The sequence below is a fragment of the Ursus arctos genome, unplaced genomic scaffold (genome assembly GCF_023065955.2).
Source record: "Ursus arctos isolate Adak ecotype North America unplaced genomic scaffold, UrsArc2.0 scaffold_3, whole genome shotgun sequence".
Taxonomy (NCBI): domain Eukaryota; kingdom Metazoa; phylum Chordata; class Mammalia; order Carnivora; family Ursidae; genus Ursus; species Ursus arctos.
The window spans coordinates 58274462-58297557 of NW_026622985.1; the positions used below are offsets into that span (position 1 = coordinate 58274462).

Here is a 23096-nt window from a genome sequence, read left to right on the forward strand (position 1 = left end):
TTAGTTACCTTGGTAAAAAGCCTCAAAACTAAGCATTAACCCCCACCGCCTAACTGTAAGACTCAGTGGCTGTTGGTATGGAATGGATGTCTCTAGTAGTAGACAAATATGACTCACCCCTACACTGAAGCCACACCCCATGTTGCCAGGATCTGAGATATTTGCAGATTGGGAGCTCGTAGGAGGAACTTCTCTCTGCCTGTCAGAGTGGGGAGGGTGAAGGCTGGGAGGGTTGGAGAGGGATGAGAGAAGGGTTTTGGGGGCCAGGCTGAGGGTAGATCTTATAGCAATACAAGAAGTCTGGTGTATTTCTGACTCCCGTCCCCCCCCCCCCTTCCCCGCCCATTCTTGCCACAACTGGGGCAAGAAACCGCTCTGGTCTGGGCAATAGTTTTCCCTTTGCAATCTGGGACCTGATGCCTGCCTGGAGCTGGGCTACAGGCAGAATGTTGCTCTCCTCCTTTCTGCTGCTTTCTGGGGGTCTGGATTCAGGATATAGCCCTAGTGTCTAAGACTTTGATAAGAAACTTACAGAGGCTGAGGCTTACCTATATAGGCTTACCTATAAATTTTAGTGACATGCTTCAAAACTGCAAAGATGATGAACAGAGAAATAAAATTGAAAATCTCAAGTTGTATGGTAGACCCGACTAAGGCCCGAGTCCCATCGCTGCGTATTGCTGAAGCACTATTAAACCACTTGGTGCAGTAGGTCAGCCTAGACCCTTGGAACCTGTGATCGGCACAGTGCCTTCCCAGCCTGTCTTACCCTCCAGACCCTGCTCCGTTGTGCAGCTGACAGCTGCATCCATCTTCCCTACTGACTGGACCCTGTAGGGGCTACCCTGTGACATCATCAGTCTCTAGCACCAAACAGTGCGGGCAATGGGCCCTTGATGACCACGGTGTGGTCTGACTTCTTGCAGCCACATTGAGTAGTCTCCAGATACAGTCCCAGTGCCTCTTCTCCGAGCAGTGATAGATGCTTTGACGCTGATGGAGTCCATCAAGTAAGTGGCTCCACCCCAGAGCATCTAATAGATCCGTCTGGGTCTGCCCCAGTGCTGACCCCTAGCAGCTCAGAAAATAGTTGAAAGCACCTGGACACCACAGGATCACTTAACCCCCCCAGCCCCCAGCCAGGGGAACAACGGTGCCAACCGTTTCGATTCCCATGACACGACTGACGATGAAGGGGATGCAGTGTCGATGGCTATGTGTCTTGTCACAGGTTATGTTTGGAATATGTCTTGCTAAGGTAGTTCTTTCAATGATTAGTCTGGAGAAAAGACTGAGAAATGTGAGCAAACGTTTTTGCACGTCCGGACCTGCTTCCGAGCATCTGTGACCAGAAGGATCCCAGGGGTCGAATGGCTCGGGTATGAAAGTTATCTCCCAGCCTTTCACACAGAAAGGAAAGGGTGGGCTGTCAAAAAGCCATCCCGCCCCACTTTGGATGGGCTCTCTTGGCGTCACAGGGCATTGCCAATGACTCTGAAGAGCACGCAGAGCTAGTTTTGAAGGACTCGTTTTCTAAAACAGTGTAGCAGTCATGACTTGGCAGGTTTTCTTCTATCCACCTATTTGAGCCTTTTATGCTGAGGATTTTAACGAAAAGATGCACTTCAGCGTTCATATATAGACTGGATAAAAATGTCTCAGGACGTCAACTGGCGTGCACAACACAGGTCAGGGCTGTGTCTTGCGTCTAGACTGTGACGAACACCACATTTTCATGTTCCGTCTATCCTCACATTGTGCTGGGTGGAGCTAGGAGAACAATGGAATAGTAATTGTTCCAAAACAGACGATACACAAATATCTCCCACACCAAACCTTTCCGTGGGAGCAAGACACACGGAATTGCCGCTAAGATTTTTTGTCTTCAAATGACAAGAAATCTTTTTGCTCATTCGAAGAGGAATGGATGGTCTAAGGTGTGCAAAAAATTCAACAGTGGAAAATACAGTCTTTACAGATACCCGGAAGGTGCCTGTAATCCAGAGGACAGTAGTTGGGTAAGAGCAGAGTGAGTATGAGTCCCGTTGCCTCTGGAAGGCTGTGCCCCTCAGCCTAAAAGCCAGAGACTTTGATGCGGCAACTGAGGCAAGGCTCGGACGTGAAGAAAGACAAAGAGCAGAAGCCTGCGGAAGGAAGGAGAAAGAAGTTCAGAGGGAGTCTGGTTCTTCGTGAAGGTGGAGAAGGTTGGGTTTAGAACCAGCACTGAGACCTCGTGGTGCTTCTGAGCATTCAGTTGGGAGGTTCAACAGTCTTCCTCTGGGAGACCCTGTTCACTCGCCTGTCGCGGGTCCCCCCTCAGGGAGACTGGAATTTCCAAGGCAGAAGCACGGTTAAAATGAGGAGAGCTTCCTTTGTTCCCCTCTTCTGTCGGCCATGAAGATGTCGACTTCGGTTGGAAGAAAAACTTCAGGTTTTGAAAAAGTCTGCTCCCTCCCCGAGCCTCACGCTGTGGAAAGCATTTCGGGAGCCCGGTTTCGAGCCCTGCACCTAGCACTGCTGTGGGTGTATGCAGCCCTGTAATCTCAGGACGTATGTCTGTGTATTACATACCCAAGGCCAGGTCTTGCAGGAATATTCCATCCGCTAGAAATGTGATTCCTTTGAGTTGCTTTAGAAAACTAGTGTGCCAGGTATTAAAATCAGGTGTTGGGGGGGCACCTGGGTGGCTCGGTCGGTTAAGCGTCTGACTCTTGATTTAGGCTCAGGTCATGATTTCGGGGTCGTGAGAGTGAGCCCTGCATTGGGCTCCACGCTGGACGTGGAACCTGCTTAGGATGCTCTCTCTCTCCCCCTCTGCCCGCCCCTCCCCCAACTCAAAAATATATAAATGAATACAAAATTAAAAAAAAAAGTATTGGGTCATTCTGTGGTCGCACCTCCAATAACTTTTATTTTGAATTGAACCAGTATTAAATTGTATCTAGCCCTGGACTATAGTTAATGATACTGCTTCTTAAGACTTCATTGGGGCGCCTGGGTAGCGCAGTCGTTAAGCGTCTGCCTTCGGCTCAGGGCGTGATCCCGGCGTTCCGGGATCGAGTCCCACATCGGGCTCCTCCGCTGGGAGCCTGCTTCTTCCTCTCCCACTCCCCTGCTGTGTTCCCTCTCTCGCTGGCTGGCTGTCACATAAATAAATAAAATCTTAAAAAAAAAAAAAAGGCTTCAAGTAATTAAAAAAAAATGCAAATCTGTGTTTTACTGACCTGATCCCAGCCCTTCATTGGCTTCCTGTGGCTCTTAGAGCAAAGCCCACAATCCTTCCAGGTCCTGTGTGTGCTGCGTTGCCTGCTTCCCACCCTGGGCCGCGCCTCTCTCCCTCCTTTTCTAGGCTCCAGCACCTGGAACACTCCAGGATTCTCCCTATCTAGGTCTTCCCATGTGCTTTCAAGTACCACCATCAGGCACCGCTGGGAGGCGGCTGGATCCATGTGCGTGTGGATCGCTCCCATCAGCTCAGGGCCCTGCAGTGCCCAGCACAGAGGAGGTTCTCGGGAAACACTTGTGGCATGAATGGATGAATGAATGAATGGCCTGCCACTTCTGTCTTCTCTGCGGCTCTCTGGGGTCCTAGGTGTATTTGTGTTGTGCAAGGGCCTGGTGTATATGTTCGTGTGTGAGTGTGGAGAGGAGAGGTAGGGAAGTTGGAACCAGAAATCCTCAAAGCCCCTGAGACAGGAGCTTCAGGTGGGTGAGGGCAAGAGTTGGCTCCTTTGTGGGCCTCTGCAGCGCTAATGCTTTATCTGTTCCTCTGCTTGTAGGTGGAAGGGGGCATCGGTGAACTGGAACGGCTCAGACCCCATCCTGTGACCCTTCCTGTGGGTTAAGCCTATGGCTGCACCGCTGATTGCTGGAGGTGACAACTGAGCCCCAGGCCTCAGGACAAGGCTCTCAGAAGAGTGTCACCCCCATCTGGGCCGACAATGCTGCAGAAGCATCCAGAACCTCCCTGCCCCTTCCATGAAGGGCCCCCAGGACTGTGATGAGGGCCCAGAGTGCTGCTATATGGCTCCCTCCCAGCCGAGCCATGACTGCCAAGGATTGGACCGCCTCTGCGCTTTTTGTTTGCATCCCTCCCTTACTCCCCGCTGGGCCACCTGTCCTCTCGTCAAGCCTGTGATATGGTCAGCCCAGGTACCCTGGGCTCGTTATTTCTAGTAGTTGGCTTTCTATAAAGCAGGACTCAAACCCATGCCAAGGATGGAGAGACTCATTCGTTCTGTTGTGGCAAAGGAAGCATGAGGTCTGGGTGGTTCATGGCTGGCGCGGGAACAGGGCTGGTGGAGGGGCCCCAGGACCTGTGAGCTAAGACATCACCTACCTAATGAGGGTCTCTGCGGGCGTCGATGCCCTCTGGTCTAGCAGTGTCACTGGCGGGGCTTCCAGTCTAGCCTGTGTTCTCTGGATCAGCCCCAGGTCTGAGGCAGCAGGCTCTGTAAGCCGTGCTGACCAGGAACAACTCAGGCCACCTGGGAGCCTGTCTCAGGACAGATCTGGATCCCCGTGAGGCCCTGGGAGGATGGTCTTGTGACCTGGCCGAGTGGATGTGGGGGGAAAAAACCTTCTAGGGAGGAACCTCTTGGCCACAGAGGGTAATAAGATGGGGATGAGCAGAGGGACCAGGTGTGGTCCCTCCCCCCGGCCCCGGTGGCTACAGTAAGGCACTTGTGAAGAGAACGGCCTGAAATGTGGGTGGGCAGAGCCTGGGGAGACCCTCATGTTCCAGAGCAAGGTGGGGATAGATGTGAATGGGAGAAACACAATCACTTATAAAGGAAAATTTGTATAGTTGCAGCCTCCTTAATTCCATAGGTTTACATCCTACTGGTTTTGAAAGGGAATATGAAGTTAAGGACCCGGCTCTGCAATGGCTCCCAATAGCAGGACTGAGCAAGGGCACCCAGAGGCAGAGCACTGGCTTCCGGGAGCCTCTGGCACGAGCCTGTCCATGGGAGGAGCCGGGAGCAGCATGAGGGCAGAACGCTCAACAGTGTGGCCCAGTGCTGGCCTCGGCTGCGCCCCCAAGCACTTGGGCCGGAGCTCAGAGCAGGCCCTGCAGAGGTGGGTGTTTGCATGGAAGGACTGGGGTATGAGCTCCTCCCGTGTCTGCCCCGGCCCAGGGAGAGGCCCGGGAAAGTCGTAGACACTGGATGGTGGCTGGTCCCCAGCCTCTGTGTGCTCCCCTGCCCCCCCAGTGCTCAGGATGCGAGCAGCTCAGGGACCGTGTTCCCTCTGCAGCGCTGGCTAAAAGGAGACCCCTTCTCTTTACGTGCCAGGCGTTTGGTGGTGACAACTTAAGGGCCTGTTTTGCACTCTTGTGGGCTGGGCGTGAGTTGCGGCCTAGGCACGAGTCGTGGCCGGATTGTTGTATTATCTTATTGTGGGTCTTTGGGGAGAAGCAGGGAGGAGCCGGGAGGGAAGTGAGAGGGCAGGGCGTGCTTTGTCCAAGCTGTGCGGAGGCCCCGCTGGGGTTTGCTGTGTAAACTCCTGTGGCCATTCGCAGCAGGCGTCCAGCAGAAATGCTTCCTATATGTCCCCGAAATGTTTATGCATTTGTTTTCCTTGGCCAGAGACAGGCCGCTCCAGCTGAGCACCGGTGGAGGAAGTCAGTTGCCTTGCAGCAGGCTTGTTTATCAGCCTGGGAAGGAAAAGTGTGTCTTTTCAATGAAACTCACTTAACCTCCTGACCAGGGTCCCCTTGGCAGGGCTGAAGAAATCAAAATATTCCCAGCGTTGCTTGAAAAACGCAGTTCCAACAAATTATAGAAATGCTTTTCTAGAAGCCAAGATGCAGGTACATGCACAGTTTGACGCCCCGTGCCTGGGGTTTCCTGGAACGGAAGATGAGCAAAGCCCCAGCACCACCCTCTCCCAGGTCCAGAAGCAAGAGAGGCCCCACAGTACGGCTCCAGGTCTGCAAGAATGAAACAGAGGCCCGTGCCTCCCTGCGGGCAGGTGTTCTCCACCCGAGACCCAGAGTTTTCTAGGGAGACCTCTAGGTAGGTCCAGAGACTCCGTCCCAAATTATATTACAATCTTCGTGTTCATGTACGTATGTGTAATTTTCCAGGGAGAGCGTCTACTTGACCTGAACTAATAGCCTCCTGAATTCCCCAGAATAAGTGAAGAGTCCTAGAGTTGAGTGGCTTCCCCGGGACCGGCCGGGGCGTGGCCACCCATCTGTGCTCGTACTCGGGCTGGGTTAGTGAACAAGCAAATCTCAGGGAGGTGCGAATTCTTGGTCTCAGGAGGAAAGAGCCAGTCGATCCTGCTGCCCTTCCGGCCGTTAAGAGCCGTCTCAGGGCCACTCAAGCCCATACTCTCCCATTAGTGGCAACTCCCCCGCGCCCTGCTCCTATGCGGGCCTCTGGTCCCTAGGGACCTCTCCCGAGTTGGATGATTCACGCCCTGGCTGCTGCTTCTGGCGGCTCCCGGTGCCTGCTCCCACCCAGCTTCTGCTGAAGTCAACCGCCTCCTTCCCCTTTTAGGAAGACCCGCGTCTTACTTCTGCAGGATCCGCATTTGAACATGCAAAGCACCCTCATGTCTTTGCCTCCCCAGTTCTGCAGGTCACACCTTTCCCACCTCAGCCTGCCTGTCTGCCCAGCCACCCATCGGGAACAGCAATGTCTCCTGTCCTCAGGTGGGCGGCAGGGACCATCGCACGCTGCAGGTGCACGTGGCAAGCTTTTACACAGCTTTCTGGAAGCTTCCCTCACGTGGCTTTAGGAGAGGAGATGCAGACCTCCGGGCCCCATGGCTGGGGGAAGGGATCCCAGCACACTGATGCCTCTCCAAAGAATTCTTCTATAGCTACTGGCCTCTTCCACGGTCAGCCCAGTGCTTTCTTCACCTTCTTCCACGGCCAGAGGACGTGCTGTCTGAATGGTGGCCAAGCCATTTGCACCTCTGTCTCTATAGGTGCTTCGTGGCGACAGCACAGGTAAGAAGAGCAGCTTCCAGGGGGGTCAGAGCTGGGCCAAGGCTTGCGGGGGCGGGCTTTGGGGGAAATCCTAAGGCAGATTCATCCGGACCCCATCCCACTGGTTGTTTCTGAGCGGAAGGGAAGTTAGAGGTGGGGGCCCAGCCTGAGCACCAGTAGCAGCAGAGGGACAGCGGTGGGTGCAGCCTCTGGGCAGGGCCGGGGATGGGGAAGGACCAGGCTTCGGCTCCCACAGGCCGTTGGCTCTGCTAAGCCAGTGATAGCAAGAGGAGGACTTGTCTGCCCTCATGTAGACTCTAGCCTTGCTGCTCGATGTGTGGGCCTTAGACCAGCTGCATCAGCAACACCTGAGAACTTTTTAGAAATGCGGAATCTCACGCTCCACCCCATGCCCCCGATTCAGAATCTGTACTTTAACGAAACCATCAGTGAATCCGGTTCAAGTTTGAGACAGTTCTATTCTAGAGCTTGTGATTTGTGGGGGTGACAGTGTGAGTCCCCATAACGAAGTACTGAAGGGATATGTGGGAGCAGTGTCCAAGGAAGCAGCAGCAGCAGGGCCAGAGGCCTGAGTTTAGTCTTGCCTCAACTGCTTTCTGCCTGTGTGACTGTGAGCACCTGACCTGGGCTTCAGTTTCCTGCTCTGTAAAATGACCACCCCATAGGGCTCCATTGAGGCCTAAGTGAGTCAGTGCACAGTGAGGTGTGTAGAGTAAGGCCTGGGACATCACAAGGACTTGCTACGTGTTTGCTCTTGAGGTTTCCAGTGGGGTGGGGGAGGCTCCTTGGTGGTGGTAGCATCTTATCTAGGCCTTGATGGATGGGCACGGTTTTGACAAGTGGAGAACTGGATGGAAGATCATTCCCGGTGACATGGTGAGATGGTGAGAGCCAAGAGACCATGAAAGTCTGTGAGGTCTGTGGGTCTCATCGGGGGGTGACCCAAGAGCTGAAGTCCCAGAGGATTAGGGGTGGAGGCACGGAGTGGGAGAAGGCCTCAGATGGCAGGCCCCAGGCTGGGACGTGTTCCTGGGAGACAAAGTCTGCTCAGAGCCTGACTTTGGATCTCTCCCCCTGGCCAGCGAGTGGGTGTGGAGAGAGGCGAGGGGCACACTGAGGGGCTGCTGCGCTGCTCCCAGGAAAGTTGGGGGGGCAGGGGATGGTGGAGGTGACTGATGGTGATGGCCTTTTGCTTTCCAAGGCCCCACGGATGATCCTTACCGGCCGCTGAGCCCTTCCGGGAGCCTAAACTTGCAGGAGGCAATCAGGCTGCCGAGTCTATTTGCAGGTATTTCTCTCCATCCACCAGAGTCCTCCCTACTCCCTAATCATGCCCTAATCCTCATGGGGCTGTGGGAGCTGTAATTACCAGGCAAAAATGTCAGGCATTTGCGATAATAGAGATTGCTTAATGCAGGCCGAGGGGCGGGTTGGCGGGTGGGCGGGAGAGTGGGCAGGCAGGCTGCCCGTGGGTCAGGGTGGCCCATGGCCAGGGCCTGCACGGTGCTCAGGGATGTTGCTGCAGCAGACCTGCTCTGCACAAGAGAGGAATTCGAGCCCCACCCCGGTCAGGGTCTCCGTGATCACAGCAGCCCACCGCTGGCCTTTCCCGCTGTCTCAGGACTGTAGGGCTTCGTCCCATTGTCCTGTCTGCCTTCCCTGGAGAAGCCTATTCTATGTTCTGTTCCCTGGGAAATAACTGAAGGCCTTTGTTTTATAGTTGGGGAAACTGAGGCCCAGATAGGAATTCTTAGTTAAGACGCCTGCTGGGACATTTCTCATTCATGGAAGGGTCTCTTGGAGACCAGACAACCAGATGGCCTTTGGACTGAAGAGAATACATCTGATGGGAGGTCTAAGGGGGTGACTCCTACCTGCCTGTCATTCTGCCCCCCCCCCCTTGCTCCCTCCTCCAGCTCCATACTCCACCCACCCCAGACCAGAGCAGCTGCTTCCCGGAGAAGCCCCTCACTGCTGGAAGCCTTTGCTCTTTGCTGCACCTGGGTGCAGACCCTCAATCCTCTCTCCAAGGCCCCTCCTCTAGGAAGCCAAACAGACCCTCAAAGCCTCTCTCCAAGGCCCCTCCTCTAGGAAGCCCTCTGGGATTATCTAGCTGGAAGTGCAGGCCCTGTCTTCTGAGTGACCTTGATCAACTCCTCTCTCACGGCCCAGATCCCAGTTGGTGGTTGGGACCCAACTACAGGTTTCTCCCATTACACGTGTGCATGTGAGTGTGTGTGCACACCCTCCCCCCTCTACCCCTCCCTGCCACAGCACCCTGTTTCCTTGTCCCTGGGCCTGGGGCCCCTCATCTTCCCTCCCTCCCACCCTTCCTTCCTTCCCTTCCCTTGTGTACCTGTCCCATCCTGGGGGATGAAGCCCAAAGTTCATTCCCCATCTTTGAAGAAGGCCTTCCCCCACCCTGCCTTTAGGCATAAAGCCCCAGTCACTGGGTGCTGGGGTGGGGAGGCACTGCCCGAAGTCTCTAAACCGTTGATTCCGGGTGCGGTTTTGAGATTAAACCTGGCGCCTTTCCTGTGACCCTTGATAAGGGCAATTCTGGGTGCTTATCTGGCATTTTCTGTTTTAAGGCCCCTTGACATCTGTGAGGTTCAGCAAAGTCCCACCTACCTATGGAATGGAGCCCATCTCCGTGATAAGCACCCACTTCCTTGTGTCCTGCCTGGGTGTCCACTGTGAGTACTCTCGGGGCACTGGAGACACTGGTTGTCGACACCATCTCTGGGCCCTGCCCCCTCTGCCTCACCCCTCCCTTGCTCCAGCCCTGGGGCTGAACCTGAGGGGGTACTATTAATAATTACATCAGGACAATTGTATAAACACACAGTGCTGTGTATGGGAACTTTACTCTAAGGAAGGATTGTTCTATTATTGATTGATTTCCTGCCTTGATGTTCTCCAAACTCCTGGGCTGAGATCCTCCTTGGATTTCATTGGGGGCATAGGGCTCGGATGAGGGGAACTTGTATGGGTTGGAGCAGTCAGGGAGGCTTCTTAGAGAGGGGGAGGATTGAAGCTGAACCCTGAAGGAGGGTAGTGGAGGAGGAGGGGCAGAGGTACCCCAGGCCAATGGGCAGGGGCAGAGCTGCCAGGAGGAAGGGGTTGGGGCGTCTGGGTGGCAGGAAGTTAAGAGCTGCCATGCCACCCAGACGCCCCAACCCCTTCCTCCTGGCAGCTCTGCCCCTGCTTGCATGCCAGGCAGAGCTGCTCACGCTGCCTCCTGAGCACTGGGCAGCCATGGGGACGTTCCAGAGCAGGGCAGAGGTGGCCCCACGCTGCTTTAGAAGACTCTGCTGCAACGGTGTGCAGTGGGGCTTACAGGGCGGGTGCTAACCTCTGAGCGAGGGCCCCGGGGAGAAGCAGCAGTGGGAGATCGCTTGCATTTCAGTGATTCAGCCTAGGGAGCAAGGTGGGGGGCCCTGGGCTTGGAGTCAAGGGCCCTGTCTCCCCTGCTTCCTGGCAGGCAGACCTCGGCCTTGAGCAGCCAGCGCCCGTGTGCGCTCCCCTGTTGGCACTGGCTGCCGCAGCTCTCCCGGGAGCAGTCTTTGCAAAACATCCCTACCTCCTGATGAAGGCTTCCTCCGTCTCCTGTCTTGGCAAACCATGAAGGAGGGGGCCTCAATGCGAGGAAGTACCCAGGCCTTTGTTCTGGACCCGGCTACGGCTGGACCCACTGCCTATTGTTTTCAAAGCTATTGGTGACCTTGGGCCAGTTGGACGGGACCAGCTGGCTCCCTTGGGTCTGGCCACCCCCGAGGGCAATGGAAGACAGCCAGGCTGGTGGGGTGGCTCCCAGTCCCTCGGTGGCCTTGGGGAGGGCCCCTGCCCGTGGGGTGCCCCGTCTGTGTTCTCAGAGCTTTGGACCCCTAAGCTTGGCCATCTGGGGTGTTCGTGGGCCTTAGGGAAGCTGCTCATCTCCTGGGAACCAGGAGTCTCTCAGGCAGGAAAGCACAAAGAGAGCTCCCAGCCCCCGCTCGGAGACTCATGCTTCTCCCATGCGTGCTGGTGCCGGGGCCCAGGCTCTCCTGAACCTGTGGTCGGAGGCCCAAGCTCTTGCCTGCTGTCCTCTCCCCGGGTTTGGGGGATCCTTGCTGCACCCACCAGGGGGTGTGCACCATAAGACAGGGGACTGTGCAGCCTGCCAGAGTGGTTATGAACTTGGACCTGGACTTTGATGACCTGGGTTTAGATCTTAGCTCCGACGTCTCGGTTGTGTCACCTAAATCAAGCAACAAAACAGAATTAAAAACAAAAAACAAAACAAAAAACCAAACCTTTCTGGGCCTCAGTTTCCCTCCCTGTAAAATGAGCATAATCATATCCTGTACCGCTTCAGGTTGGCATGGGGAGTAAGTGCACAGTGCTTGGAACAGGGCTTGGCACCCAGTCTGTGCCCAGCAGACATTGGCTCTTTCATGGGGAGCTGCATGGGAGGGTGCAGGAATTGGGGTGGGTTGAACTCACTGAGAGGCAAGAAGTGTGACCGGGTGGAATGCCATGACACAGTGAGGCCAGCTCTACCCCTGGAGGTCAGTCCCTCTTCCCCGATGCTGCCCCACCCCCCAAGGCAGTCCCTCCTCTCCTTTCCCCAACTCTCGCTGGTCCCATAGCTGCTCCTGGGCTAACTGGATATGCGCTTTCCTCTCCGGTCACCCCATATGGCCCTTCCTTTCTGCTCTGGGCTTTGGTCCCACTTTTGTAAAATGAGGGGATTGGACGAAGTGGCTTTACATAGCAGTGACCACTCCTGAGACCAAGATGAGGGCGCCAGCGTCAGGCACTGTGGGCAGCACCTGACAGGCCCCACCCTCAAATCTTCCACTTCCAGATGGGGAAACTGAGTCTCAAAGAGCCAAGGCACTTGCCCAGGGCCTCCAGGCTAACAGATGGCAGGTGTCAAGTTCTTATTTGCTCCCCTGCCTCCTGGGAGGCCCCCACACAGGCAGAGGAGTGAGAGGCTTCCTGGAACCCCTGGTCCCCTATCTTTCCTGAGTTCTTTCCCAGTCACCAGCCCAGGCCTGAGACATCAGGGCCTTTGGAAATGCCTGTGAGTGCCCTGGTTTCTATACCTGCAAGCTAAAATGGGAGCCTAGCCTTCCCTTCCATCCAGACGACTCCCTGTGAGTGGCCCAGAGAGAAGGATGGGTCAGACCCCCTTTCTGCCCTTCCCAGAGGAAGCCTGGCCAGCCAAGGTGGGAGCAGGCAGCCAGCCTCAGTGTCTCCTGCAAACCCCACTTCCTGTCGTCCCCCAGCCCCTATGGCTTTGGCAACCACAGAAAATGCCAAGCGCTTTTTTCCTTCTTCCCCACTAACACAGACACACCTTGGGTTTATTTGTCTAAAGATTTTCCATTTCCTTTTCTGGAAAGTCATCAGGGTTATGCACGTCCCTTTCATCACAAAGGAGGCTGGGAAGAGGGGGGTGTGTCCTTGGTCACCCTGGGAAGGAGTAAGTGAGGGAAGCCGAGACCCGAGCACCGTGTGACCCAGCTGTGCTCTCCCTTGATGCCCTCTTAGGCTGAGATGACTGTTCGGGTTGGCCTTTCATAGGAACATACCTGCTTACGAGTGAGGAACCTCTGGCTGGGGCAGTGACTTCCCAAGGCCATGTGGCACAAGGCTGACCGAGTCTGTCCTCTCCCGTGTCCCATCCAAGGCTGTGCCTTAGTCATGTTCAGAAGCCTCATTGTTCAAGCTCCTCACTCGGCCCCAGCTCCCACCCGCACTGGTCTGGACGAGGAGTTCCCTGAGGGCAGAGCCCCTGTGCCTCTAGCCTGGGTACACCTGGGGCCGGCAGGGCCCAGGCCGCCACCTCTGCACCCGAGATTCAGGCTTTGAGACATACAGCGTCACAAAGTGCACCATCCCTCTACCACCAGCCCCTTTCTGAGGGTCTGAGTCAGCCCTGGAGAGAGGGGCAGTGAGGGACCCTCCCCACCCCTGCCATGGCTGGAAGCCCACCCGTCTATCCCTCCTTCTGCCTGGCCTTTTCTCTTCCCAAACCACCTCCCTTCCTTCACATAAACAAATCTGTCTGCCATGTCCCCTCCTCTAGGAAGCCTTTCCTGATTACTGGAAAGAGGTGGGGTTCTTCCGCTGCCCACAGATCTACCTCACCCCTTCCTGAGGCTCAGGCCTAGGCCTCAGTGGCCCTCCCCTGAATACCCAGGGCTGCCTGGAACCCCTCTCTGTAGTGGGGCCCGCTCGAGCCAGCTCGGGTCTGAGCCAGCGCCTGGTGGAAGGATGGTCTCCTATGGGCATTGACCATGGTGCTGGCCCAGGCTGGGCACCAAGGGACACTGTCTTATCTACACTGAGCTCCATCAGCGGTGCACCCCATTAAGGTGCCCAGGCTCAGCCTTTCTCACAGAAAGGCCCAAATGCCCCTAAAACACAGCCTTCTGCCTGCCGCACAAATCTCCTTTAATAAGGTCTGCTCGATCCCTGCACAGCCAGAATCGGGGGAAAGACTTTCTCGTGACCATAGGTAGCGGCCTCTGTGACCATAGAGGAAGCTTTGGTGAGAACATCTTCCTTTCTTGCCATGGCCTCCAGGAAGCTCAGATGGAAAGTGATGCTCAATTGTAATCTCTCTCTGGCCTCATGAGAAGCTTCCTCAATCTCTGTGTTTTTGTTTTAACTAGACCATGATCAGGAGTTTGTTTTGTTTTGTAAATCTGACCCTTGCTGCTCAAAGTCCTGAGACTGGGGAGCGTTGGTATCACCAGGGAGCTTGTTAGAAATGCAAAAGCTTGGGCCCTACCCAGACCTACTGAGTCAGAAGCTGCATTTTAATAAGACCTCCAGGGGATTCATATTCACATTGCAGTCTGAGATGCACTGATGGAATCCTCAGATGCTTTCAGGACAGATATAAAAGGCACATGCAGTAAGACCTGTAATGATTCTCCCCTCTCCTACCCCGACTTCTTGACCAAAGAAATGAACCCTTGCAGCGGCCCTGCCCAAGCCGAGCCCACTCCTTCAGACCAGTTCTGCTCTCTGGCAGGGTCAGGTCCCTGAGGGGTATGGGACGGAAGCCCTCTTAGGTTGTTGTCTATAGGGATGAGGCAGGTGGTGGGCAGGTGCCCAGGAGAGGGAACCCTCCATGAGCCAGTTGTTTGCTCCCTCATGAACCAAGGTCGTCTTTCTATAGTTGGGCTCTTGGCCCCTCCTGGGGTAATGGGATTGTCCTGGTATGATTGTGTCCAGCACCCCCCACCCCCACCCCACTACTAGGATGGAGTGGAGCACAGAAGGCCTGAGAGTCCTGGGGTTGGCCCGCCTGAGAAGTGGTAGCCCTCAGAAAATGGGTCCTTGTGTCCATGCATAAGCAACTGTCTAACCATTCCCATGAGCTGTTCCAGTGGGGAAAGTACACATGTGGAGGGTCATAGCCCTCTGGAAGGGATGATAGCAAGGAGCATCCTCGGTCTGATGATATGCAATATTAGGCAGCCTTTGAGATCCCTTCCGATCCTAAAATTCCATGGTTCAAAGTCCTGCCTCTTCCAGGAAGGCTTCTATGATTTCTTCTACCCTCACTGATCACTCCCCTACCCCCAGCTCATAACCTCGCCTGGGCTCTTCTCTGACTGTCTTATATTTGTGAGTCTGGGCCCCCAACCACTAAGAAACCCATGGCCTGGGTCTCCTCTGTCCACTTAGGCTGGCAAGATGGGGATGAGTGGAAGAGGTAGGCAGGGAGCTAACCCAGGTCTCTTTCCTGGCTCTAAAAACGGCCGATTCCAAGGGCTTCTGGCTCTTGAACATGGAGTGCTTGTGGGGAGGCCTCTCACCCACTCCTTGGCTGCTGCCAACCCTGTATATTTATCTTCTTTCAGGCCTGGGCCTGAGGCAGGATCCCCATAAGGGGACCTAGGCTTCCTGAATTCCAGACACTGTATCCCCAACCCCTCAGGTCCTGGCTCTGACGTTGGAGAAGCCACTCTAGCCCATGGCCTCAGTTTACTTTTGTCTTAATGACCTGAAGGCCCTCCTGTCCTAATGGTCTAACACCCTGGGTATTCAGAGGTATCCAACCCTTGGTAACAGGAGGGGCCCAGAGCGGGTAGCCCAGGGGCCCTGTGTGTTGACCAGTGTACACACCTGCAGAATGATAGCACAGAGCGGGAGGTGTGCATGTGTTGGGGTGAAAGCGGTGGCAGTAGGGGCTGGGGAGCCAGAGCCTGGCTGGGCGCAGGGGCCCAGGGCAGGGGGCCATGTCATCATTTTCTCATTAGGCAAGACAGCGATCTGCCTGTGTGAGATGATCTTGCTGGCCCCGTGGGCTCCAGGAATGTTGGCTTCACATGAATAGAATCGCCAGAGCGGACCACAGGGGGAGGGGTCTCCAGTGGATGGGGACAAGGGTGGGCACCTCCCACCTTCCTAGACTCACCCCTGCCAGCCCCAGCCCACAGCATCATGACATTGTAGGAAGCCACAGAGTGAAAGAGGGTGGTCCCAGAGGTGAACCTGCCCATCCCTGCTCCTGGGGGGCCCAGCACACCCCTCCTGACTCTGGCTGGTGGGCTGGCAGGCGGCTGGCTCTGCTCACCTTTGAAAACTTCCCTGAGCTGCTCCCCATCTGGCTGTGAGCAGAGAGCTGGGTCAGATCCAGCCCCCGTCCCCGCCCAGGGTGGGGGGTCCTGGCTGGAAATGAAGAGACGAGGACACACATTGCGTGTTCCCAAGAGAGGAACCTCGGAGCGTGCAGTGACAGAAATGTCCACCACTGCATTCCTCTTGCCCATGCCTCCTCCTCTCCACCGTTTAAAGTCAGCTCCCTGCTAAGGAGAGGAGAGGAGAGGGGCCCTGGATCATGAGCCGCGCCGGTGGCGGTAGCCGGGGGCGCTCAGAGCTGCCTGAGAGACTCCAGAGCCCCTGGCGTTCAGGGTGCAGGCAGCGGAGTACACAGCAGAGGAGGCACGGGGCTTCACGGCTGCCATGTGTGTCTTTCATCTGTGTGGGCACGCACGTGTACACGTGAGGACATGTGTGCACTTGTGCATTTTGAGTATGCACACGTGTTTGCATACATGTACATACATGTGCGTGTGTGCTATGTGCCGTGCAGGTAACCAATGTATATGGTGTGCATGTGTGCACTGCCCGTGCGTGTGTACACGTGTGTGCGAGCCCATGCCGTGTGTCTGTGTGTGCGTGCCCGTGAGCGGGAAAGCCTGTGCCCCCTCGGGGGGGGGGAGGAGGAAGGGACAGCTAAGCCTCTGTGCTGGCCCCCCGGCCAGGTGTGGCTTGGCAAGGGCGGGCAAGGGGACGGAAAACTCATCGTGACGGAGAGGGCTGGCGACACAGCTCAGCCCAGGAATATGCTGTACTTGCTGAGGGGGACGAGCTGAGCTCAGCCAGAGGGTGCGCCTCTCTGTCCCTGCCCCGTGCGCTACTGTCGGGCCGCGGTGGCCGTGGTGGTGGTGGGTGTTGAGTGGCTGTGCTGGGGGTCAGGCCACATGATGACTTTCATGGACCCTGGGCTCTTTTGCTTTCATGGGCCTCTTCCTCCATAAAAGACATTAAAAGCTAAATTTTATGACTGCGTTGGTATGAAGATGAACATATTAATCCTGGTGGTGAGCGGTGAGCCTAGCCACTAGCACAGAGGAAAAACTTCCCTGAAGTTCTGGCAGCCGCTGGCATCTAAGCAGTCCTGCTGTGGGGCCCAGGAAGGAGCATGAGGCTGCATCTGGGCCGGCACCTGCTCTGACTGCTGGAACCCAGCTGGGCTTTGCTTGCAGGGAAAAACGAAAGAAACCAGGGAGGCTTTGGCCCTGGGAAGCACCCAGCTTGCCCCAGTCGCGGGACCCAGAGGAGGCAAGGGCAACCCAGCATGGGTGATAGGACCAAGGGGGCACCTGGGGCAGGATCCGGCAGCCGTGGCGGTTCTCAGGAAAAGACCCAGTCGAGGAAGACACAGCAGAGAGTGGCGGCAGCCCCGGGACTCCCAGGAGGGCGGTGAGGCCAGGGGGCCAGATGGCATGGGGGCACCCAGGAGAGGGCTGGAGCAGGAGGAGACGGAGCATGGTCCCTGCCTGCAGGACTTGCTGGAAGCACCTGGACACTCCTTCTGGGGACACCGGCTATAGGTGAGGCGTGGGGTGGGACAGGGGCAGGGTAGCATGGGATTTCACCAAAGTTGAGCAGACCTCAGGGATAGACCCTCTGGGGACAACAGCATTGCGGGTGCTGACGTGCCTCTACACTGGCTCAAGCCCTGCTGGGAGACAGAAACCTCAGGTCCTGGGGGCTGGGGTGGGTAGAAGGCCGGTTCCCTCGTGGATACTCTCTGGCTGCCCGGGTCTCTGGCTTCTTGCTCAGGGAAGACACTTTTCTGAGTCCTTGCTGGAGTCCAAGGAGCAGAGAGCCTCTCACCAAGCAGAGAAGGGAGAAGGAAGAGTCTGAGTGTGGCTAGCAGACCAGGCCTAGACAGGAGCTTGGAGACCTGGACTCCAGTCCTGGCTCCCCCCGACCTACAAAAGGACACTGGGCATGTCACCTTGCCTCTCGGAGCCTCAGTTTCCCCATGTGTAAAACGAGGCCATCAGATCCAATGCTATCAGAGCTGCTTTTCCCAGTCTTGATGCTTTATGATCTAAGAAGGGGTAGATAGGAGATTTTTTGAGGGCCCAGGCGGGGGGCTAGGGTCTTGGAGAGGGAACGACAGCTGCGGTGGCAGCCAGGACAGGGGAGGGGGAAGCGCATGTGTGCCCAGGGCGAGGACATGCTCCAAAGTCACTTCTACACATAATGAGGACTTCCCTTCCAGGGACCCACACTGCAGAGGCTGGCTCCAGGCAGAGCCCTCTGCCCCGCCTGGCCCCCAAGGGTGGGGCTGGCAGCCAGGCAAAAATGCCACCACCAGCATTTTCTGGAAGAGAGGGATGCCGCCCTCCTGGCCCAGTAGGGCCTCTGCCCGCAGGGCAGGGCTAGGGAAACTGTGACTTCATTCTCTCTTCTCTCCTCCAGTCTGAGCAGAGCTGGGGGTGGGACAGGGGGCAGCCTTGTGTCCTCAAAGCGCCCTCATTCAGGCCTGGGAGCCCAGCCCATTCTCGAATCCCTGCTCCCATCTTTGGATGTGGCGTGTCAAACGCTCATCGACTCTAGCAGGGCTGAGGGCATCTGTCCCCATCTTGTCTCTCTGGCTCCTCCTCTGCAGCAAGTGCGGCTCTTGCTGGAGAATTGGTAAAACATCAAAATAGAAAATGCCATTTTCCAGAAATAAGCTTGACATTGGCCCCCAGCACCCCGGCCCCAGCACATACAATGAGCCACAATACTGCTCAGGGAAGGCAGGGGTGAGGGAAGGCGACGAGAGGAGAAGTAGCTTAGAAAGTTCCTAAATTGTTCTGCCTCTGGACAATCACTGGTGGCCCACTAAATCCGGTTTTGATTTAAGGTGGATCGTGTGACGCCTAAATGGCCAGGAGTCCTCTGTCAGGAATTCACAGGCTTTGGGAGGTGGGTGCTGGTCTCTCAGGGAATCGGACACCTCCTGGATCCTCCCCCTGGCCCCCCCATGCTCAGCCCCGAGCTCAGCTCTGCTGGGGGCAGGGTGGACAGGGAGGGAGAAGACCCAAGCCCTGTTCTCTAGCCTGGCCTCACCCGCACAAGGCCATCAGGGGACGGAGGCGAGGGTGCATGGCCTTGACCTCCACAGTCACCATGGAGGAGGGGGTCAGGGGAGGTGGTGCAGCTGGGAAGGGGAAGGAAGGAAGGTGGTTGGCAGGAGGAAGAGAGCACACGTAAATATCCGGGAGCAGTGAGCCTGGGGGCACAGGAACCAGGGCCCTGGTCTGGAGTTGGGAAGGGGTGGTGGTGAGTGGGGAGCCTTAAGGACTGGGCTGAGGAGTGTGGGAGACATTCTGTCTTCTTTTTGGTCTCTGTGGTCTGGACCTTGGTCCTTTCTCTGTTCCCCCAGGCTCAGGGGTGGGGGGCTGGCTGCGCCTCATGGGAAGCATAATGCCACACTGTGCCAAGTCCCCGCTTTGGCCCATGCCTCCCTGGCCCATGTCTCCCAGGCTGTGGTGGCGGGGGGACAGGCCTCATTTGTGCAGCCAAGAGCCGGGCCGGCAGGTCCTAGATCAAGGTCAGGGGAGGGATAAACCGAGCGCCCTGGTGAGGGGCAGAGCTGGGAGGTGGCAGAGGGATTCTCTGGGAGAAGGCATTCTGTTATTTTTCACCCCCTCCCTGGGGCCTTGTCCTGTCTTCCAGCCACCATTAGTGCACTCTGCCTCCGTTCAGGACAGCCTGAGAGATTCTGGAAGATTCACTAGCATGCTGGTGAGCTGATGGTGACTGCATGGTCACTGCCAGTCTGCTATCAGAGGTCCTTTCCGCCTCAAACTGCATCTTCCTGGTGGGCCTCCCGGAGGGAATGAAGTCATTGTTTCCCACAACCAGGCCTGTGGGTGGGAAATCCCTGCCCTGCCCAGTAGGGAGGGTCCGTTCTGCCCCTCAGCCCCTCTGTCCTATGCTCCACAGAAGCTTCTGGCTAAAAGAGTGACAGCCTTGGCCACACCTGTGGGCGTCTTCTCCCCACACAGCCTGAGGTCCCAATCCTTAGCAAGCATCTGAGGACCTGTGCGCCCAACTCTGGACAAAGCCTGAGGTTCTCCCATGGCAGCCGGGTGGGGCTAGAGCCCAGACTATCCTGGGACCAGCCAGCTCTGACTGGAAAATGGGCCTCGCTGGGCACGTCAGGAATAAGGCACATCTGGAAAACCGTTTTCTGAGACCGTTGCTCCAGGAGGGCCAGACAGTGCCCGGGCCTGAGTGGCTTCAGGCCCCGCCCACGGCTCAGGAGTTGGGGCGGGGGGCAGTCCCCCCTTATTTAGCCTGGCTCAGGCCTGTGGGATCTGGAGGCTGGGCCCATGCCACTGCCCATGGGAGGGACACGTTGCTCACCGAGTCAGGCCACACTGGAGGAGGAGCTGGGGTGGAGGCGGCACCCTGCCCCAGAGCCCAGGCTCCCGGGGCTGGTGGGGTTGCACGGGTGGCTCTGGCCTTCCCCGGCTTCTCTGTGTGTCCACGCTTAGCTCAGTGCTTCCTTCCCCATCCGCCCCTCACCACACCCCAATTATGCAGAAAAGTTGGGGATGGTCCTCTCATTTCTACCCCACGTCCCCTGCCCATCCTGGGGCCTGGGTCTCTCAGTCCTGTATGTGTTACTGGGCCATGAGAACTCGAGTTTCCATCTGGCAACCAGGACCATCAGGGGCCTCCCTGACAGGCGGGCAGAGAACCAGAAGGGTTCGGGGACTGAGGGGTCCTGAGTTCTGATCCTGGCTCCTCCATTCTTTGGCAAATCATTTACCATCTGAGCACCACAGGGTTGTGGCGAAAAGGAGCCCTCAGCCAGAGACTGTTTCCTTTCTCCCTCCCTCCCTTCTTCCCTCCCTCTCTCCTTCCTTCCCTCTCTTCGCTGCTTGGCCAGGATTTGTGGCAGACCAGGGAGAAGGTCATGGGGTTTGAGGCCTTCCTGGATCTGGAGCTCCGTGCCAGTCCTTCTCCCTTTCACATTGACATTGTCAGGTCATGGCTACACAGGCCCCTTTGCATTGTGGCAGATGGTGGGTGAGGGAGGAGGTTATCATCCTAGAGAGGTCTACATTTGGACAGTGCCTCCTGGTGATGGCAGTGCCTTTGCCCAAAGGAACAGAACTATAATGGTGGGTGGCATTTAAGGCAGAGGCCATGCTGGCATGGGGGAGGGGTGGGAGACACAGTGGGTGTCCAGGGTATTGTCCTGATGACCCTCACATCATCCTGAGATTGGGGGGGGACTTAATTTGCCCTGACCAAAGCACTTTGCCTCCTCAGGGTCCCCCAGATCCTGCCCTGCTCCAGAAGGACGTGGGCCTGTGGCAAGTACGTACTCACCCACGTGCCCTGCACGGTTACAACTGCACCACCCCGCACACAGAGCCTGCAGGGGGACGAGAGCTGGGCTGTCTGGTTTGTAGCTGTCTCCCCGATGATCAGAACAGGGTGGCACATGACATGTGCTAGGTAAATATTTGGTGGGTAAGTTAGTACGTCCCACGTGACTCTCTCCCACACAGCGCATCGTGCGGCCTCAGGTACATGGGTCCTGACCTGGCCCATGGACCCTGTCACGGAAGACTCCTGTTGTCTCTGAGATGCTGGACCCCCATGCTGGCCAGAGTCCCGTGGTCCTAGTGGGCCTGCTGCCAGCCTCAGGCCTCCAGGCTGAGTCCTGGTACCTGCCAGACCCCTCATCCCTGCACCAAGAGGGGGGCCCTGTCGGGGCCAGGAAGCTCAGGGAACAGGAGGACTCTGAATGTCCAGGGCCAGAGCATGAGGAGCCCACTGGGGCATGCAGAGCCAAACAGGTGCTGCCTGGAGGAAAAGACAAGGAGGGTTCTGGGAAGGGGCCCAGTCGCGCTGGGTCCCTGTCTTGGATGGTTACTAAGGCACAAATGACCTCCGGTCGCTGGGGCTGTCTGAGCACACAGGGCTCACCGGCCACAGTGCGAGCCCCTGCCCTGCGTGCACACCATCCTGTAGTTACAGGCCCTTCGGTGTACTTAGGTGGCCACAGCTCCCCCTCCTCCACCCCCGGTGGGCCTCCCTGGGCTCTTCGTCACCGCTCTGGGGTGGCTGTGACGTGTGCTGCGGTGGGGCCAAAGGGCGGCCCGTAGGGACTGGTGTCAGATGGCCTCCGCACAAGAGGCGTAAGACCCGCACGCTCATCCTTGCCCTGCCCTTGGCACATGCAGAATTTCGAGCTGCCCCTCCCTTTGCTGAGCCTCAGTTTGCCACCTGTAAACTGGGGAGGAGCCAATATTGATGGGTAGGACTGAGGAGGGGCGGGCTGGAGGTGGGAGGAGAGGGCCAGAGAGGGCCCTTCCCTCCCGGGCTTGGCCTCGCCCACCTCCCCGGGGCCCCACCTGGCTGCTCTTTCCGTCACCACACACCTGGACAGGACCGCAGCAGGCTGGGGGACTGGCAGGAGCTCCCTGCCTGTGGGAGTCCAGCTGCTTGCACAGCTGATGCACAGGGAAGGACCCCCGTGGGGCCTCTGGCTTGAGAATGTGCAGGGCACAGGCTGGACCCCAGGGGTCTGAAGAATGGCCGCTTCCCTCCCCTTTCCCCCTATCTTTCCCCTTTTGCTTCTTGCCTCTGGTTGCAGTCACGTCTCCTCTCTTTCCAGTTTGTCTCTTCACCCTCTGTGCTCTCTGGCTGTCTCTCCCTCTCAGGCTGGCCTGAGATCTCTCTCTTTCATTTCCATTGTGGTGGGGATTCTACTTCCCTTTTACTCTTTCATTCTGTCCGTCTGTCTTCCCCTGTCTGTCTGTCTTCTCTCCTCTTCCCTTCTCAGGCTGTCTCTGCCTCTCTGTCTTGGGTCTTCTCTCTTTCTCTCCTCTTTCCTTCCCATCCCCAGGCTAGCTTGCCATTTCTTCCCTCTCCCCTGTGGTTTGCCAGCATTCAGCTTTTGAGAGGAAAATCCTGAACTGCCCCCACTTTCTCCATCTGCCCTGAAATTAGTTCAAATTGCTCCAGAAGCATGAAGGCTCCCAGAGTGGGTACTTCCCACGTCCTTGCCTATCTCAGGCCTGCCCTTGACCATAGAGTGTGGGGTGGGCCACACATGAGCTCTCTGTGCCTCCTAATGCCTCTGTGCCCCCATCAACTGGGTCAGTGGTGCTGGGGCTCTGGGACATCCCTAAAGTGACATCCAGTGGCCAGGCCTGGGCCGGGGGTGCAGGAGGCCCAGAATACCCTGGGGACCCCCGGACTTGTGGTCTCTAGACTAACGCCACTGTGCAATGGGATGGGGATGCCAGGCAAGCAGGATCATCGTGCCCCGCCTCCAGGGAAGGCAACGTCCACCTGCTGAGTCCAGCCCGCCTACCCCGCCCCATCCAGAGCTCCTGGCTCTGCCCATGGGCACCCCCTGAGCTTTGCACATAGGGCGGGGATACCTGGATTTCTCTGGCCCCTGAGTGGGGCCAACTTGGAGGAATTTCCCAAAGCCTATTAGAGCTGTGGCTGCCTCCTGCCTGCCTCCTCGAGCTGGGCAGGGCTGAGGGCGGAGGGAGAGAGGGAAGGAGGGGGGAGAGGAGGGAGGAAAAAA

The 23096-nt window shown here is 56.9% G+C and overlaps 1 protein-coding gene and 1 pseudogene across 1 annotated transcript in view; both read left to right on the top strand.

Annotated features, from left to right (window-relative positions):
• The window catches only part of MINDY4 (MINDY lysine 48 deubiquitinase 4), a 103354-nt gene extending 99144 nt beyond the window's left edge, over positions 1-4210 (top strand). Inside the window, exon 18 of the mRNA XM_026508713.4 lies at positions 3780-4210. Within this exon, the coding sequence (XP_026364498.2) occupies positions 3780-3828 (49 nt within the window). The 3' untranslated portion in view covers positions 3829-4210. The remainder of the gene's footprint in view (positions 1-3779) is intronic.
• LOC123001515 (oxysterol-binding protein-related protein 9-like) lies at positions 455-2687 on the top strand (annotated as a pseudogene).
• Positions 4211-23096: the final 18886 nt, after the last annotated feature.